This window comes from Zootermopsis nevadensis, unplaced genomic scaffold (genome assembly GCF_977971745.1).
Source record: "Zootermopsis nevadensis isolate Lab colony 2312 unplaced genomic scaffold, Znev_1.0 Znev_ptg000011l, whole genome shotgun sequence".
Classification (NCBI taxonomy): Eukaryota; Metazoa; Arthropoda; class Insecta; order Blattodea; family Termopsidae; genus Zootermopsis; species Zootermopsis nevadensis.
The window spans coordinates 18584146-18603854 of NW_028259143.1; the positions used below are offsets into that span (position 1 = coordinate 18584146).

The 19709-nt window shown below is 40.2% G+C and overlaps 2 protein-coding genes across 16 annotated transcripts in view; one reads left to right on the forward strand and one right to left on the reverse strand.

Moving 5' to 3' along the window:
• Positions 1-1676: 1676 nt before the first annotated feature.
• Positions 1677-19590, forward strand: LOC110833904 (lisH domain-containing protein ARMC9). 13 transcript variants are annotated; one of them, XR_002544392.2, is made up of 17 exons: positions 1679-2580; positions 2953-3034; positions 3122-3289; positions 3739-4152; positions 4364-4589; positions 5008-5147; positions 6077-6229; positions 7572-7945; positions 8778-8997; positions 9555-9662; positions 10556-10669; positions 10755-10875; positions 11465-11660; positions 12347-12435; positions 12518-12615; positions 14279-14381; positions 19301-19590. XR_002544392.2 is itself a non-coding variant. In XM_022072487.2 (17 exons), the coding sequence occupies exons 1-16, from the start codon at positions 2528-2530 to the stop codon at positions 14340-14342; spliced, it is 2610 nt and encodes an 869-aa protein (XP_021928179.1). In that variant the 5' UTR covers positions 1679-2527; the 3' UTR covers positions 14343-14381; positions 19301-19590. The 13 variants fall into 13 exon arrangements, 10 of the variants coding, with proteins under 10 accessions (XP_087203636.1, XP_087203637.1, XP_021928183.1 ...); XR_015534834.1 differs by lacking the exon at positions 19301-19590 and adding an exon at positions 15691-16606; XR_002544391.2 differs by lacking the exon at positions 19301-19590 and adding an exon at positions 16391-16606.
• The window catches only part of Nha1 (Na[+]/H[+] hydrogen antiporter 1), a 42249-nt gene continuing 37444 nt past the window's right edge, over positions 14905-19709 (reverse strand). For all 3 annotated transcript variants that reach the window (XM_087347512.1, XM_022072494.2, XM_087347513.1), the window contains 4 exons: positions 19285-19449; positions 18020-18163; positions 16953-17054; positions 14905-16353 (listed from right to left, as the gene is read on the reverse strand). In XM_087347512.1, the coding sequence (XP_087203638.1) occupies positions 16084-16353; positions 16953-17054; positions 18020-18163; positions 19285-19449 (681 nt within the window). In that variant the 3' untranslated portion in view covers positions 14905-16083. The remainder of the gene's footprint in view (positions 16354-16952; positions 17055-18019; positions 18164-19284; positions 19450-19709) is intronic.

Below are 19709 nucleotides of genomic sequence, written 5' to 3' on the forward strand. Positions count from 1 at the left end.
AAATGAAGCAACATTTAGTCACAGTTCTGTGCCTGCGCTTATCATAATATTGGGTTTATCATTAAGCATGTTATTAAGCAAAGAGCTGGAAAAGCTCAGGCGGTAAATGACTGTGGACTGGCCAATTAGGATTCAGTTTATAATATGGACACATCCTGAAAACTTTGGAGGACTCTTCGACCTGGAAACAGTCAAGTTGTCATCTACTCGTGGGATCTGAAATTTTATGTGCATTAAGCACAAGGGAATCAAAGCTCTTCTCAACTTGGGGATTCAGCTTCAGTTCTGTGTGGGCTTTGTCTAAGGACTTTGGTCCTCACCTGTCATTCCACCAATGCTCTGTGCTGATCTTTCATCACCCTTATTAACAGGGGCTGGTAAAAAAACACCAGCTGGAAGTGAGATTATAAAACAATTAAGTCATGTCACACTCTTACTGTCATTATAATTATGCTATATTTACTGCATATCAGTCTTCTTCCTAAGACATTCTTTTTATATGCGTTGTCCAATGACTGCCTCTCCATCTATCTTGTCCTGCCATAGCTCCTCCTCCTTTTCGTCTTGTGTTTTTCCTACTGTATTACATATTTCCAAACTCTTGTTCCTTGAAAATGACTCATTGCCGTGGAATCCTCGGATACCACGTGGTAAACTTCTGACTAACAGAGGGCAACCCAGAACACAGCCATATTTAGACTCATTGCCCTGAAAACCACAAAACCTACATAGTAAACCTGTATGGGGAGATTACTAATTGCTACCTATGGAGATTTGAAATTCTTTGCATAAAGAAAGCCAAGAGACTTTGTGCTCCCTCCTTCATACTGTGATGCACTCCAAAGCCGCCAAGATGCTACCGAAGGATCAGCTTCATCCTACTCTGGGAATGCATCCATCAGACGCGGCACAAGTAGTATGGGATGTACTGTGTCCTTGCACCAATGCTTGGCTGGTGAGTTTTTAGCCAAAGACTGGACTTTCGTCAATCCATCACTTTTGATGAGGCATCACTTGCTGCAGCCAACATGTCACCAACGATGTGATTCCTCTTCCTGAAAAGATTATGATTTTCCCTTTTATCAACTTCATTTAATTTTACATTTTCAGTTCAAGTTAGTGCCACAGCAAGAACTTTAGAACCTCATTGATCCTCCATTTGTTACACAAACCGTGAGGATCTGCAGCAGGTAGGTCTTTGCAGTTTCACTCGTTAGCAAGTCTGGTGGTGCTTACGCAGATGTTCATGGTAACGTGTAGGCATGTAAGCTGCTTGCATCCACCGAGAAGCTATTCAGTGATGAAGGTCTCTAGTATATCTTCCGTCCAGTTTTGATATTCATAGATGCCTGTTTTCTGGCCCAAGTAATCTTTAAGTATGTGTGTACCATGCATTCCTTACTTTGGATTTTGTCTATGGAAATCTGTAAATAGATATTGTCAAAGTGGAGGTTAATGGAAATCTTGGAGTGTGTATCAGGATATGCACAATAGCTATGGTCCCATAATCGAAAATCTGGGGCTTCCCAGTGATGAGGTTGCTTTATGTATGCCAGGTAAGTGCAATGATAGTTGTGGATTGTGTGCTGTGCTACATGTGGTTTGCAGGGAAAGTTGGTAGGCCTGAAGAAGCCATGGACCGGATACGAACCCTAGAGCCATAGGAGAAGAAGAATTGGTAGGCCTGAGTGCCGGCCTTTATATTGGGTTTGTATTCTTCTGCTGTTGTATCCATGTGAAGTGTTGAGTGCTGGAAGTGTCAAAATGAAATCAGAAGAAGAGTAGTTAGTGTTCGAATGTACGGTTACTAGTGTACGCAGTCACTTTTTTGTTTGGTATTGATCTAAGCAGGGTATTAAGAGTTACTGGGTTAAGTACAATCCGTTGAACGAGAGTTTACGTGGTAAATGTGCGCGAGGATGTAGGCGATCTAATGGGGACATGTGGAATATTTGTTTCATTGTGCTGTAGTTTACGAAATCCTAGCTGTATTTTGTTGTTATTTTAATAAGTAAATTGAGATTTAAGGTTATGGAAACGCTTCGTATTTGGTTTCTGATGCGATTCGTCTTAATTCTTCTGCAAATTTAGTTCGAGAAATTATTGATCAGGGAAGATGTCACTGCAGTAGCATGCCGTTCATTTGTCTGCCAACTTTAGTTCGGAGATATCTGTTTATTTATATTTGTGTAAGAGCTTAGTGCACTGGACAGTATGGAAGTATCTAGCTAGAGTGACAGGGTGTAATGATGGTTGTGTGGCCACCACACCTCAGTTGCACACTTTAAAATCTTAGAGACAGATTATCGGGTGTCCGTGGCACGCCTCATAGTGCCTCAAGGAAGACCTCGGGCCCTCGTGCGTCTGGTTGCTCTGTGACGTGTTGTGACAGCATCGTATGCTTGAATTAATTTACAATTATTTCGTGTGTGGAAGGTACAATGTGTCGTTGGTAACTGTAATCCAAAGTTTAGATATTACATACAGGTGGAAATAATAAGCGAGTTGCGTCGCTGGAAGATTTAACATGGAACATTCCTTTTTCTCGATGGACGATGAGCTGGAAATTGATGCGAAAACGTAATTATTCACTTTCATTTCGTAACGAAATTCGGTTAATTTTTTGCACCCATAACATGTAGCAAAAATTAAACTTAGCAAGCGATGCAGATACATTTCACATTCTTATTATTAAAGAAACTCCTTGAAGTGTTGCTTTTTGTCAACTATGGAGACAGAGAAACTTTGTGTTCAATGTGCAAAATTAATTATAAATTTCTGTAACCAATTTGTGTGTCATTTATAAATTTTGTAACTGCAGATGTATTGGAAAGGTTCTTAATTATTGTCTTCAGACCTTAATCAAACTGTTTTCTGTTGTTTTTCCCCCCTGCTTTGCTTGAGCAGTGTAATGTATCTGCCTGTACCTAAGAATTTGCTATCATGTTTCAGTTCTAGGTCGGAAAATATCTTGCATTCTGAAATTGCACAGTATGAAGAAGCTGAGAAATGCTGTATGCAGTTGATCAGTGAGGTAAGAGCATTTCATTTTTGTCATTGTTGAAAATGGAAACAACAGCATAGAAATTTAACTCAATAATGCTTGTATCCTTTCTTACAGTTTCTCCACAGTTATGAATTGGATTCCACACTCACAAATTTTGTAACAGAGTGCTCTGCTTTCGGATATGTTGTCCCATTTACCACAAGGAAGGAACGGATCAAGAAAGAAAGTTTGTTAAAGATATTGGAGCATTTTTCTCAGAAAGATCAAAATAATTTTTTTGACGTAAGAATTGTTATTTGCATATTTTAACTTCTTATTTTCTTTTGTATTTCATCCTTTGATTACTCAGAATAGGTTCCATTTATGAATACAGTTTTGAGGCTTTGAGTCTACAGATTTGGGCATTACATGACCAGCCAAAAAACTGTAAAATTTCCAAGAAAGATGCTCATCACAGACTTTGTACAGTCTTTGAAACAAGCAGTAATAATGGTTTCTTTGCCTCTTACAGTAGCAGGAAAGGTTCTTTATGTAATATGTGTGTTCATTTTCACATGATTTGTTAATAGCTTTTTTGAAAATAAATGTTACTGTCTGTCTGTCTGTGATTAGCTGTGTCAGTAATAACTAGACTTTGAGACTAACGAGGTACGCAGAGTCTCAAAGAGCGCATTTGGAAATGCACGTGCATGTTTTTGCTCTTGTTACGCATGTGCTATGTTTGGTTTCAGGCCTGGGAAATGCTAGTGCCGTCGTCCATAAAGGAAAAGTTGGAATACAAGAAACTAACGTTCTACCTACACATTTACTTTGCTGTGTTGCCACTGAGGAAACAGATCGGGGCTTCTCTTGACAGTAATTTGTCCATCCACTCTGATAGCAAATGCAGTGACTCCAACGCAGAACAGAACGAAGCGGAAGATATGTCCGCTGAGAAGTCTATAACGGCAGCGGATAACAGCGAACAGCCGGAGGCGACCGGTCAGATTGAAGAAACTGATCACAGCCATGGTATGGAGGCGCTGAGGAACTTCTTGGAGACAAAGGGTACCGAGTTCAGTGCAGAGACAGAGTTCCTGCCATATTATGCCCTTCCATTTGTTAGTGACCCTGCGTCTCATCCTTCGTTCCAGGAACTGTTCACAGTGAGTGAATTATTGTTGCGGTCAATACCTAAAATGGAATAAGAGGAAGGGATTTACTATTATTAAAAGTATGTTTGTGGCCCAGAATTAGTCATGAACTCTGTCTGAATATCCATCTACAGCTCTTGGGAATGCTGCAGAAGCTTCGTAAGCTGCACGGCAACACGTAAGTGTAAACATGCAGAAGCAACAAACAATTGAGGGCTCAAAGTTTTATTTTCAGGAAAGTTGGATGAGCCAGTTGGAAAGCAGTTTGCGAGAATTTGTGGTGGATCAAAGCTGGGGCAAAGTGGTGGCGCCACAAATACTGAAGCTAGTGCTCGAGAGCCGCTGCGACTCAACACGCGGTTCTCACTCGCGATTCCTTGAGGCCCACAACTTCAAGAAGCTCAAGCAGAGGTACCAGAAACTGCAGAAGGATCACCACAACCTTATTGGTAAGTTCTGTTACTGATATTTTTAACATTTTGTGGAGGTGGCGGACTGACGCTGAAAGTTGTAGCGTGGAGTGAGATGGAGTTTCTGTTGTTTTTCATTACATGCACATCATATTAAAAGATATTTCAGTGATAGAAGTTGTTAATCTTAACATCTATATTATATACCGTGTACCAATTTCTTGTATGGTTTGATTTTTGAGAAAAATTATACAACTTTGATCTACATTCTGTATGAACTAAAATTAAATTTTTCTGAAAACTTTTTGTGTAGTTTGCCATGATACTGAATTAATTTAAATTTATTCCATGGTTTTGGGCACCAAATATTTTGTGCACTCCCAACTGTGTGTTTGTTTTGTGTTCTAGATGTCTGGTGAATTGAATCATGGATCATTTTCTTTTTATGAGTTTGTAGGCATTGCTGCAGAGCTGACAGGGGCACTGGAGAACTCTGTCAAGGGACAGGTAGTAGACTTAAAGGCAACTCTGAATAACTGCAGCAACATCTTTCCAGACCTCTTCAACCTTTCGCTAGGAACGGAGGTTCAGCCGGAGGTAACCGGTTTTCGTAAGATCTGAATATCAGATGACACATCTGCCACTTTGAATATATCCGTAAGATTTTGGAAAGATCTCATGAACCTGTTTTAGTCTGCATGGTGAGGCTAGCAGGCACTAAAAATTAATAATTACAAAATTTTGTGGTCCATTTCTGCATATAACTTCCACTGCTGTAGACCCTCACAAACACTGAATTTTCACAATATTTTTTCAGAGTTCAGAACTGTTAACGTATAGAATCTGGTCCATACAGAATCTGTAAGTATGTTTATGTATGATCTGTCTCTGCCCAAGATGCCATGTTCTTACGCTAAATGCTTTATTAGGTACTGCCATCAGACCAGAAATTAAATATATATTTTAAGGTTCTAATGCTACAGAGGTGCTAAGTATTATCACACCCATCTCAGAAGTTTGCATGGTAACGTGTTTGTGTTATTCGTGTTAGGAAATTGAAAAGTACGAAGGTTGGGTGGCCTCTAGTGACATGATCTTCATACAAAATTTTGTAAACTTCCTTCAACTGGTTTCAATGGTTTTTAGAGGGAACAGACGAATGGACGTGCTGTCACTATTTTTTGATGATTTTCTGGATTGTCGCATTGCGTAGGAAATTGGCTCTGCACCAGCATTTCAGATGAACATGTAAGGTATGTTCCTCTTAAAATCTGCGAGAACCAAGAAATCTCGCATGTTGACACCTTACCCACTTAAGACATGGAAAGCAGATGGTAAGAAGCTGCGTTATTTGATTGCCAGTCAATAAGAAGCAAACCCTGTACCTCGTCCTGTGGACCAACGTCATGTATGCTATTTTCTCGGGCGCTAATATTATGGTTATTAAACCTTTCTGTCTTCTGACGTACCACCTACGTTTAATATTTGGGAATGTGGTGATGGCAGCACTTATGACCTTGTTGCAGGCCCCTGCTGAGGATATAGTTTCTCGCTCAGTAGTCCAGAGTCACGAGTTCCGAGTTGGCTTGACTTTTGATCTGGACTTCAACAAGATCAAGCAGCACCTCTCGCGTGGAAGTGTCAAGACGAAGCTGCTACTGTTCCAAGCACTCAGATGGGTAAGGTTTTTGCATGTAGGGATAATACGAGCTGCTGGTGTAACGAAGTCTCTGTCAGGACGTAAGTAGTTTGGATACATCATGCAAATTTAAGGAGGCATTGAGGTATAACTCCACACATTCTTCAGTTCAATATTAAGTGGAGGTACGTACAATACCCATAGAGCTGGGATTATCAACTGTTTCCCAGCCTGGGGACCATATTCTTCCTGTCTTAATCAACCTAGGTTATAAATAAGTGCAAGTTATCGAAGCGCTGTGACATTTTTAAAAATTGTACTGGAAACAAATTCTTATATTAGCCCTGCTCATTATTTTCTTTTACAAATTGGTCGATAATGAGGTTTGACTCTGGTTTTGTTTCACTAATCTTTCTGCAACTCACGTGCCTCCCTCCAAATATTCATAAGTAGCAGTAGATTTGATGTTCTTTATTTAGTCGATCGGTTACGTGCGACTCTAGTCACAGCCAGATGCTGATGACATTAAACAAATGGTGTTTCTTGATATCAGTGTCAGGATGACACGTAATACATAAGCCGTACTGAACACGCCATAGTTTAGAGAACCCATACCATATGGTTTACAGCCACGCAGCTGTCCCACGGTTGGTGGGGAGATGATGTATGGCGCCTACTCATTCTTAATCATGGCACTAGATGGGGGTGAGTGGTCAGCATCACGCCCTGGCCATGCTTTACCCCTGGGAACAGGTACCCATTACATAGGCTGGGTGGGCACCAAAGATGATCTTGACACAGAGGCTAGAGGAGTAATCTTTCGCCTCTATCGGGGATTGAACCCCGGTTGGCCAGTCTTAGTAAAGTCACTATACCGACTGAGCTAAGTCTGATTTAATAATTTAATAATTATGTACTTGATATTCACTAGGTTTGTACATGTTCATTTTCAAATGCACGTCACAGCACATCGATGCCTCTTAGATTAATTAGCATATCCAGGATCAGCTTTTATAGATAACTTGGGCTCTTCATCTAGGTATCATGTAAGAGTACAATTATTATAATTAGTCAGGTGAAGCCATTATGACAGTGAAATTAGTTGCAGATATTTACTGATCGGGATGGATGTGGTTGTGAAGATGATGGTGATAACAAGATGATTGTTTAAATATTTCTTGATGCTCGCAGGATTGCTCTTCACTTCAGTCATAAATGCCATTGACTGTGTGAATTACTGTATATTTTATTAACGTAAGAAGTGGTCAAGAGCCGCAGACTGACTGTGCCAGTCCACACTTTGGTGAACTGGTAAGAATCTTTCTTTCCTCATGCAAATGATTCCGTCTTCACTCACGAGCTTCCTTGTCACCGTGTTGCAGCGCGTCACTCGGAGTTCCCCCGAAGACCGAGGGGGCGCGGTAGGACTGTACTTCCGTCATGATGTGCTGAGTCTTCACCATTCCAACCCACAGCCTTCATCTCTGCTTGGAGGTCGCTGTGAGTCCCCCACGCAGCTACCCCTGCCAGCATACTTCAACCCCACACATGCACTGACACCTCATCCATTGCAGCAGGCCGCAGCTCGTTTCATCAACACCCTGGCTTCTCTGCGCTGTGGACGTGACTACCTCTGCTCAGCAGGCTCCAAGGTCCTGAGGGTGCTAGTATCCTGCCTCCAGGGTGACAAGAGCGTCAAGGTGGACTCTGTGACGACTGATATGATCCTGGCTGCACTGCAGAAACTCAGCCTGAGGTTTGATTTATTTGTACTAGAGCAATTTAACGTTTCGTTGCCTGCCTGAAATCCCCAAAGCTCGCTTCTTCTCACCGTATAAATCAGTTCAAACTGTGGCCTTTTATTGCTTTATTGGAAGCATTGATTCGACATTTGGCCAAGCATCCGCATCAGAACAGAGAATTTTGGGAGCAAAAGGAAATCACCATTAAAAAGGGAACAACCGATCAAACTTCAAAACAGCTGACTCTAGACGTTGGCTCTAAAAAAGAGTCCTTCTGAACCTGAAGAGAAAGCAGTTACCTCGGCTATTGTAAAAATGATTTTATTGGATTGGTGGAATATAGGGGATTCCAAGAGTTGCTGCGTGCAGTGGAGCGTAGATATCGAGTACCTCCATGAACTGCATTCTCCAGAAGTGTTATGCCTGGTATAGCACTAGGTTTTAAACATGAGATTTATGTAGTTGGTTTCTTTAAATGAATCTCTTGCCACTAATTTTAATTCTTAATTGTTCCAAAAAAAGTTCTTTGCTCCAAAGTTTATTTGTTCTGAAGGTTTCTTCTAATAACTTATGTAGCAGAAATGTCTAATTTTTGAGATCCTGCCGTATAGTCTGTATCTAGTGAAGTGAATTGTTTGGTGTCTAACAAAATACACGTGACAAAAGGGATTTCTTATCTAAACTCGTACTTGACTCGAAACTCGAGAATTTTAATACCGTTCGGTTCGAACTCGATTCAACCTAAAGAACTCTTCGCGCATCGCTGGTTTGTATAAAGCGTCAGTTTACCGCATAAAAGATTCAATACAAATCCTGATAAAAAGCATTGTCGTGTTTTGTACGCAGGCACAGCCAGCGAGTGGGGATGATAGAGGTGGGTCTTGTGGAGTGGTTGATCCTTCACCTGAGTGCTAATGCAAACAGTATGAAAGATTACACCCTGGAGTACAGTAGTGCTCTTCTCATGAACTTGTGTCTGCACCGCCGTGCCAAAGAGCGTTGTGTGCCGTTCGCCGAGACTGTGCTCAAACTGCTGATGGAGCTGCTGGGTTCCAAGGTGGTGCAGGTAAGACAGCGTAAGTTACTGTACCAAATATATTTATCCTGAAACTTTTTTCCTTCAAGGTCAGTGTCTGTAAGACATTGAACATATTTATTCAGTAAGAAACACAACCGTTGTAAGATTTGAGGTTCTCACAGCGGTGAGTATGAAGATTTCCGTCTTCTGGGTTGTTGCGCCGTGTAGTCTGGTCGATGTTAACCAACGTTTCAGGGGTCATACCGCCTCCGTCATCAGGGCGATTCACAGAGCAACAACCCAGAAGACAGAAATATTCAAGTTAATTAAACTTTAAATTTAATAGTGATTTTTTGGGCTGATGCAAATAAACTTAAATTTACTTGATAACCTTACTTAGTATAAACCGCCAACACCTCGTATGTTACTGAAATCCAGTCTGTAGCTTCAGAGATTCAGGTCTACAGACAGACTCACGTGTTCTCTCCCATATTTTGTGACTTTCTTGATCCTGTAATAGGAATGTGTATATTCTGTCCTTTGTCGTATGACAATGGTCAGGGTTCTACATGATTGTATTGCTTCTGTTCTGTTTTGTTGTTTAGGCAATCCCATATGTAAACGGTACATTGTACAGCTTGCTGGCTCACCCACAGCTGAACCACGAGGCCAAGCGCTTGAGGCTTTGTGGTGTTCTCGAGTTCTACCTCAAGGTTGGTGCTTGAATCAAACAACAAGGAATTCTTTAGGGCACGAGCTGTTTCGTTCCGTGGTACGGAATATTTTACGAGTAGTTGAGCTGGTCGAGATATTCCTTCTTTTGGAAACTATGTTCACTAAGGTCTACCTTTATTACGTGCCCTTAGATAATTCATGTGCAAATCTCAAGTTTTTTCAGATCAAACCAAGAGAAAGGCTCTTGATTTGAGAATTATTTTTTTAGTCTCAACCTAAGAATGTTTATATACTTCGCTTTGCACAGTTTGATACAATCTGTTGAATTTGTCAGAATCAAAGAGTGGCAACACTGGAACTGAAGTTTGTTCTTCTGCATTTGTTTCAACTTTCTCACACTCTCATGCTGTTGCATCCATTACACTGTGTTCTGTGTCACATGGTATTTTCACATTCCTCAAGTTAGTAGGTAACCGTACGCCTGTGAATTTGCCTGATGATGTTGCCAAATTTGTGCGAGTTAAAATATGTATAAATCATGTTGTTTATGATGTAACATTTTAGGTGTACCAGCTTATGAGAAGCGATTTGGAATCAGTACAGACGTAGGAACTGGCGAGAGAGGACGTGGTCCTAGATGTCATTATTTTAAATACAATTGATTTATGAAAACATTTTATTAAAAAAATCTGATATCAAAAGGGATAAGTAGTATGCTGTGGTGCATTGTGAAAAATGTGATGAAAGTGGAAAAAATATTTGTAGCTGAAAAATTTCTCATTCTCATCTAGGTTCTTGAAATTTTTCCAAATTATTGTCTCATTTTGAAAAAGTCATTCTTGCACGTGCCTGCTCAACAGGCCTTGTGATTCTGTGTTATGAGACTAATGATGCACAAGAACCTGATGAGTAATGATCTGCATGCCCCCAGAACTGTGACGGCGAGATGAGGAAGCAGCTAGAGTACATCTTGAAGTTGCATCGAGGGGACTGCCAACCAGATCACACTTCTGCGTCTGATGAGGAGAATGCTGACGATGACACAGTAAGTCAAGACTGGAGCTTTCGCGTATGAGTCAGATTCTTTCGGAACTTTTTCCATTGCGGTCTTGCCTGCCTGTGTTGAATAGGAGGAGGTGGATCTGCTTGAAGAGGAACTGGACAGTGACGACCCAGTGCGCGGCCTGCACTGCGATCTAAGTGGAGATCAGCTGTTGTACCGCCAGTACCGGTTGGTGTTTCCATACCACGGTAAGCCATCCTGGTTTGTGGTTGTTTTAGTCTGTTTTGTGTCATACTCCATATTTCATTGCACAATTTGAACATTCTTCTAAGGTTTCATGATCAAAATCACGTGTCTGTGATTTATGATGATGTTCTGTTTATTGATCCTCTGGGCTATGGTGTGGTATACTCCAGTAGATAGTCACCAGTGTTTCAGAGAAATTTGCCACTTCATCTTCAGGCTAGAAGTGAAAACTACAAGACTGCATGGTGTCATAACCGAGGAAACGAAAATCCAAATTTTTTCCACAGTGACAACCTCAAATCTGATAGCATTTTCTTCTTACGCCGTCCATTAAACTGAAAGATTCAGTAATCCCCAAAAAAGACAATTTGTTAACAAATAAAAGCAAATTTCTCACTTTTATTCTTCATGTGACACACACAGCATCTTAAGTCATACCGCAAGTCATGTGATGTGTAATAGTGGCACTGATTGTTTCACTCTAAACCACACTTCATTTTGGCCTTTGACTTTGACATTCTGAACTCTCATAATAACAAACATCTGAAGAAATAATTATTTTGAGCAATTTGTATTTGGCAAATCCTGTAGGAATTGTGCACCCATCTTCCTCATCTGTGACACAGCCTGTGAGAGATAAATTGCTGCGGCCCGCTACACCTCGGCGTGGTTCTCTTGGGCCCTTACGTGCGAAGTGTCCCACGACTAGACCTGCCACCTCGACGGAATGCGGCCACCCCGAGAGCAGACGGGAGGAACTGTCAGAAACGTGCCCAAAGACAAGCAAGTAATGAGCTCATGTGCGTTATTTTGTAAAGCTTAGGGTGTGTCAGTTTTTGACGTGTTTGTGAGAAGTCAGTCAACGAGGTGTGACATCTGTAAGGCTCTTTCATATCAAGCATTGAACCTACGTCTGTTCCTATGCATGTGTTTGAGTAATTGATGAACTTCACTTTTGCAGTGTCGTTTTAAATAATTATTCTCTGTATGTTGGTGATTCTGTGTCAAGAAATGTTTCAAATATAACTTGTAGATCTCAGTGAGATTTTCATGTTATATAACGTAGTAATTATATACTAACCCATTTTTGAGAATTTTTGTGGTGAGATTTCGGGTTCATACAGCAGTGAGCTGTCGCCTTTAGAATTGTTCCGCCGTGCAGTCTGGTAGATTTTTACAACATTTCAGAGGTGCTTGTTGTTTGTGCAATTTGTAACTTCTACCAGACTGCACGGAGGAACAACTCTTCAATTCTGATGAAGTTTATATTTAGCGTCCTGTGAATTGGGGTTGTCGTTGTCTGGTATGCACAAAAATTAAATTTACCAAGCAATATTAAATTAATTTATGTCCATTGACAGACATTGTGTCCCCATTATGGGTTTATTTTATTACAGCAAATACACAAAAGTCAAAAGAAATAAAACAGGTACTACTTGCAAAACTTGTCTTGTAATTTCTTTTTCTGTACAGCTTGGCCAGTCTAGAACTGGAAGATGATGATGCGGTTGTGTGCGACAGAAAAAATGCCTGTGGCAGTTGCGCAGACTGCGATCCAAATGGTGAGCTGACAGACATGTGATCTATACTCTGTACCATTACAAACTGATTCTCATCTTATTGTTATGCTGATTATGTCTGCAGACTCAAAATCACTCTGTATAACAGACTCCAGCCCAAAAGAGGTGGCAGCAGTGAGTCCGTCACAACCGTCGGCTGTATCCCAGGACGGGTGAGTCAAGGTAGTGAGAAGTTTCTCTTGATACTACAGTGATAGGGATGAGGCATCTTGTGTGATGCCACTCCATTGACCCATGAGCGTCATCAGTTAATCAGATGTAACTTTGTATAAATGTCTTTTTAACCCTTTTGTTATGCCTTCATTTTACTTTGCTAAGATATGTGATTTAACCTCTTAAATGGGCTAAGCATGTGAGGTTGGTTAACGCCCACATGGTGGGGAGCGTGCGTATATGTGCGCTTAAAAAATTACTGTTTGTCAGTGGGCTGAGCTCATATATGCACGCTATTTCTGTCATTTCTCAACCGAGTGTTCCGCCATCTAGCAAAACAATTTTTAACTCAGTGGTGCTGCTGTAAGTCGTCGTATATTCGCTCACACTGAGATTTGGATGGCAGGGGAGAAACAGGCAACCGTGCATAACAGAACAGTAGTTTTTGGCGTAGTGATTTTCTCTCAACTAATTTGAAATTATTTCTTGAAATGTGTGAACAGTAGGTCCTGCTGGACATTAAAAGGAATTTGTCATGAATTACTCCATTTCGTCCAATGGAAATAGCAAGGGGGAAAATTATAGGTGTTTAAAAAACGTTGTACAGTTGTTAGTAAAATAGCTAAAAATTTAAAGAAGATGAAAATTTTGATTTCCATACCTAATAAATATGTTTTGTCTGTAATATATAAAAAAGTTAACATTTTCAATAAAATAAAAAAGTACCACTTAGTGGTGCAGTGTCATAAAGTTCGCCCCCACTTAAGGGGTTGATGTAAAAACCTTAAAAAGAGCTGTTTCTGCACCAGGTTTTGAAGACATTGAAAGAGATGAGGTCGAAGTAGTTTGTAAATTTGCGTATTTCTTGGATAAAAGTATGGACAGATATGACGAACTACTGGCACTTCTTAGAAATTTTGATGTTATTCCACTCCAGTTACGGATTTCAGGAATTGTGTTTTCCAAACGAAGATATCTGAACAGATGAATCAAACCCAGGGAAAGTATCTTCTACTCAAAGGAATCTGAATTTGAAATAAAACTTTTTTAATTGTGTAACCCTACCACAAGATACTTGTGTTCCTCCCTAGTGTACACATGCGATTATGGACTGAGGACCATAATCGCATGTTACCACAGCAGACACCAATGAAAGAGTGGCTGATGTATTCGGTGCATGTTTATAAAACACCATTACTTGAAGATAAGCATGTGGAATCATTGGTAAGATTTTTTTTTGTGTTGCAAACAGACTAATGATCTTGCGTTAATCTTGCATTTTTGTAGCCTAAATGTGAACGCCTTTCACTGCCCAATTTGAAATCCACATAATAATTTTGAAGGAAGAAGTTTGGGTCGAAAGCATCTTGCCTCAAACTGGTTAAAATTTGTGAAGTCCTCTTTCAGAAGCTGATATTCGCTCAGCTGGTCAAGAAGTACACTGCTTCTAAGGAACCCACACATTTATTATTATTTTCACAAAAGTCTGCCATTGGAACCTGTTTTGTCCAATCTATACCTTCCCTTTGCGCTTCTTTAACCTTCATTTTAATATTATACTAGTTGTGTGCCTTTTGGGTTTTACAACCTAAAGTGGATATAACACAAAGTGAGTAAGTAGATAAAAATTATTTGGAAATGTGTGCCTTTCCTACTTTGTGCTCTGTTTCAGAGATGATGAATACTCAGCAGCCTTCACGTCCCGTCCAAAAATCCCCCGCACCCCCACATTTTAGCTGCAGTGACACTGTGGAGCCACTGTGATGTCCCATACTGTAAGTGCTGCCATCTACAACTCTGTTTCTTCATTGCGGTAACAGTTTTGGTTATTTATTTATTTATTTCAATTTATTTTTATGAATGCATTAACAGTATGTTCGTAGTCATTTAAATGTATGAAATTATTTATACTCTAAAGTAAATCTGCCCCACTATAAGCCACGTAGGCACTTGGAGGAGAGGTGGCGTAGCTCCTACTCATCCTTGACCTCGGCACGAGATGGGGGCGAGTGGCCAGCATCACGCCCCAGCCGCGCTTTACCCCCAGGAAAGGACTCGGGTACCCGTCGGACAGGAGACTGGGTGTGCCCCGGAGCCGGTCTGGACGCAGAAGCTAGAGGAAAAATCTAAGGCCGCTGTCGGGGATCGAACCCTGATCGCGTAGCCAGTCACTTCTGACTAAGCTACTCCCGCTCTTATTATTTATAATGCATATTTTTGTTCTATAATCATTATCGTTGTATAAGCGATAATCTTTGAAATCCACTGACTTAGATAAATATTGAATATATCATTACATTGAAAGTACAATATAAATCTGTATGATAAGAAAAATTACAGTTTCTGTTACAATATTAATTAATTTTCACAACTGAAGATCATTAAAACATAAAGTAGAACCATTATCTTTCCGTACATAACGCATTAGAATTACATGTAGTGATCAGAAATTTACATACATCGCTCTGTCAAATTGCGATCGGTTGCATTTCTAGACAGAGATAACATACAATGGATTTGAAAGCTGTAATACCTGTAAGATGGAGGTTTGTCTTTCAAATGCTGAGGTATTTAACCTCATTTCATACCTGCATGTTGTAGTACTGTGAGGTACCACTAATTTCATGCGAAGGTTCAAATATGTTAGGTCTAACTCTGAATTGTAGAGTAGGACAGCATTCCTACACATCCAGCTTTAAAAAACATTTTGGACCGTGATTGAAGTCCCTTCTTGCATCCTTCCAACATAATCAAGTGCTTAGAACTCTGTTTCATATTTTGAAAGTCTTGGGTTCAAATCCTGGCTCATTGGTCAGATACTTGGAGATTTTAGTGGTTTACCCCAGTTCATGTACGCAAATGTCAGGATAAAATCTTCCTTTCCAGTTTACTGTCATCCTATCATTCTAAACTGAAAGGATTGTTAAATACAGCAGGAAATAAGACTTTTACTCTGTCCTCTTCAAATCTGTGTTCTTCATATGATGAAAATTTTAAATTTTCCGGAGTACTAGAAGAAAATGCTTCCCATTTATTGCGGGAGGCATGTTTACATTCCACAAAATACCTTTTTGGATTTTTCAGACTTCTGACCACCGGACCGATTTTTCGGTAACATCGATAACGTGACGGACTCATCATCAGTATCAGTAACATAAACTTCTGTTTGTACATACCCGGGCACTTCAGAGTTGAAATCAAGTCTGTTCTGGACCAGCAGAAACATGGACACTACATAAATATATAAGCCTAAAGGACATACTGATATTCATAAGTCACCCTCAGTTTGGTACTGAAAAACCAAAATGGAAACTTATGGGCACTTTCAGTTTCCACTTCTTTGCAGTCTGGCGACACTTTGTGTATTTGGCAGCTGCAGTAAGAGATAATTGAATGTGACTCAGTACATTCTGCATCATAATTTCCAGAATATTATTCTTATTGGCAAGAGTGGTGCACTGCCATTGTTCGGTTGTACTACGTGGTCTCTCCGTTGTCATCTTCGTCGATGATGGATATGTCCCTGAGAGAGGGCCGAGCGCTGCGTCGCCAGCCTTCAACGATGACGGGTGTCGTGGTCTTCTTGAGAAGGCGTGGACCAGACAGGGTGATGAGGATGGCTCCGACGGGTGCCGTTAGCAGGATAGAGAGCACGCAGATCACCAGCACGCGCTCGGCAAAATCTCTCTCCTCCTCGGGCCTGTTCAGATCACGCACGGAGTCCAGTGCTACAGGACCTAGAGCTGCCTGCACAAACCACATTCATTTTCTTATTTTGTTTCAGTCTCAGCCGTACTTTGAGTGGAATTTGTGCGTTACAGCATCCTAGAAAGGAAGTCACAGAGACACTACTGGTTCCAGCCAACAGCATTTAGCTGTGTGGTGGCTCAATAAACTGTGTTTTTATCAATCAGATGCCTCATATAAATCAGGCTACGAACATCTGTCGAAATGATTTAAGCTTGGTGTAATAACGATTAAAACTGATTTACAAACAGCATTATGATAAGTAAGATTGTTTGCCAATAATGGTTCAGAATAGTGCACCGCTCACCATAATTTACGTACTGGAAGACCGAATCCGAAATTAGAAATAGCAGGTCAGAATTCCGCACGCTAGTCATCCACTGCACTATTGTGAGGCTAACAAAGACGGTACTAATGTGAAAGTTTCACAGAACTGTGTCAGAAATAAAAATAACTCGCCAGAAAAGGGTCCAGTACGGAGACAGAAGGCAAGCACAGAGTGCTTACTTGTGTAAAGTATGTGAATTTTACAACATTTCCATTTGCTAGAATATGGAAATGCTGATGTGTGTAAGATGATAATTGTAGCTATTCTTTACCTGAACTGTAGCTTTAGCCATCCATGAAAGGGATACAAATATTTTCTCCTTGAGATTAAGCTTTGCTCCTATGGCAACAAAGACAGTGGAGATGATGCGTATCTGAAAGAGAAATTCATGTAATTTGTGTATGACAGGAAGAAAAATCTACACTACATGCTGACATGTTTTGTAGATAATTTCCTTTTAATTTCATTGGCCAATTCCTTCCTATAGGGTGAATTGTCACACGTGTTTTTAATGAGGGGTATAAAAGAGAGAGCAGGTAAAATGCAGGTGGCGTTTTGAAGTATATCACAAACAATATGACATGTAATGTATTGAACAGGCATGTAAAAGAATATTTCATGCTTTCTGCAATTTGCTCCACTGAGCAAAACATATCAGAACCAAAATGCACAAAGCCCAGCACATTACTAAATTAGAAATGTATTAGACAATTAGGAGGACTTTCTTGGATGTAGCACCATTTAGTCCAATATAAGATTATCAGCATTTAAGAGATTGTTGCTGCCTCCATCATCAGGGTTATTAAACTTCTACCAGAGTATGCGGCACTATAACCCAGAAGACGGCCATCTTCTATAACTTACTATAGATTTTGTTTAAACACGTTTTATTTAGCCAAACTACAGTCGTGGTTATGAGCCGGGATAGCTCAGTCAGTATAGTGACTAGCTACGGGCTGGACGGCCGGGGTTCGATCCCCGACGGGGGCAGAGGATTTTTCCTCTAGCCTCAGCGTCCAGACCGGCTCTGGGGCCCACCCAGCCTCCTCTACAATGGGTACCGGGGTCCTTTCCCGGGGGTAAAGCCGGCCGGGGCGTGATGCTGACCACTCACCCCCATCTAGTGCCGAGGTCAAGGAAGAGAGGAGCTATATCTCCACTCCCCCCAAACGCCTACATGGCGTATAGTGGGACAAACTTTACTTTTACAGTCGTGGTTATACTCAATTCAATGGCACTTTGTTTTAACACTTCTCTTGTAAGCAGATCATGGGCGTTCTTGAAGTCTTTAAAAATGTGATCTACTGTCCTAAAGTTTGTGAAATGCCATATACTTACAATTATGCCAGCAAGAAGGCAGGAGATACCAATGCTAACTGTGTGAGGATCCAACTCATTAATTTTAATCTGAGTTCCAGTTAGTCCAAATAAAATTGGTTCAAAAATCATCCAGAATATTTCAAATGCTGTGGCAACAGGATTCTGGAACACCAAGTCATTTTAATTAACGTGATGGAAGTATGGGTTATGTCACACTGCTGCCTCTAGTTGTGTTTATTTGGTACTTATCTGAAGCTCTTCATCGCTATTTCACAGTTCATTAAAATATTTCAACCAATTATAAACCATCTAATCACTGACAATTGAAACATTCATCAGTCACATCATGAACTAAATATTTTAATTCGGTTTAGAGTAAGTGGGCGCATTATCTTCAGTATGTATTTATTATTCCAGTCTATACACAAACGTAATTTTAAAATGTTGTTGTTAAAATAACTCTATAACATTTGTAATATAAATATCACAATAAGTTATACTAAGTTATAATTTTAGCGCTTTTCATCGTATTATGATGTTACATTATTCGGCGCTTATTATTAACGACATGTTTCGATGCTATTATTGCATCATCTTCAGGTTTTATCGTCTTTTTTATCTTTTAAAACTATTATATATTACAATGCAACTATTTATTGATTTATTGATTTGTTTGTAGATTTTCTTTTGTAGATTTTTCATTCTTCGTAATGTTCTGTATGTCTATAGTCAGATGTTCATTTTCAATTTTGTGATGTGTGGTGTGTCCTACATCTGCTATCGGGTGATGACAAATTATCTTCAGTGTCATTCACACGGCCTTCTAATGGATCCTATGCTGTGAGTTCTGGTGTGGGCAGTATTGACTTTTACAAAACAGAAACAATTTACTCTGACATAACATGCCAATTGATTTCCTTGTCTACAAAGAAAGAAAATTCTGCCCTTTGCGCCATTCTTCAATCGTCATTCTTAAGTACTTTTCAATTCACATGGTGGGGACTTGTCAGCACATTGAATAATGCACGGAGAGAATTTTCATTGCAAAGCCGTACATAAAATTCATGTCGGGCATTTTTGTCATTGGAGCCATCACAGCATCCATTTCTGTTCTTATTAACTGCATGTTTTTGGCACAAAAATATAAATTTTCAGGAAATGTTAAAATAGTTTTTTGTTGTCATTTATTAAAAAAATACTGCAGAATTTCTTGTTTGAAGTATGTGTAAGTGCATTTTAAATTCAAAGCTGTTTATTCTCTTATATGTGCCGCGCTTACTTACGTCTTCAATCTCCCAGCCCTGCTTTGACCAGAAATAACAGGACACAAATGCGGCCGTGATGCATCCAAGAGGCCCTGCGCCGCCATACCCAATGCTCTCACTCCCTAGAACTGCAATTAGACCACCGCCAAACAGCATCAGGATGCGCAGTGGTACCACGAATGGCTGTGGAATCATCACAAATTGATATTTCTTAAGGCTTTGTAAAACGACATTCTTCTTGGCATTCGTAACATGCTTTCAAACAGAATTTGAGTAGGGTAGATACTGGAGTTACTTGACTTATAATAAAGCAACTTTCTGAAATAGTTTCTTTCTTAAAAAAGTATGCACTTGAATTTGGAGCTGGGTTTCGGCGCCTTGTAGATTCACGAACAAGTCTGTATGGTGCCACCGTTCGGAACGACAACATTATCGACCCCACT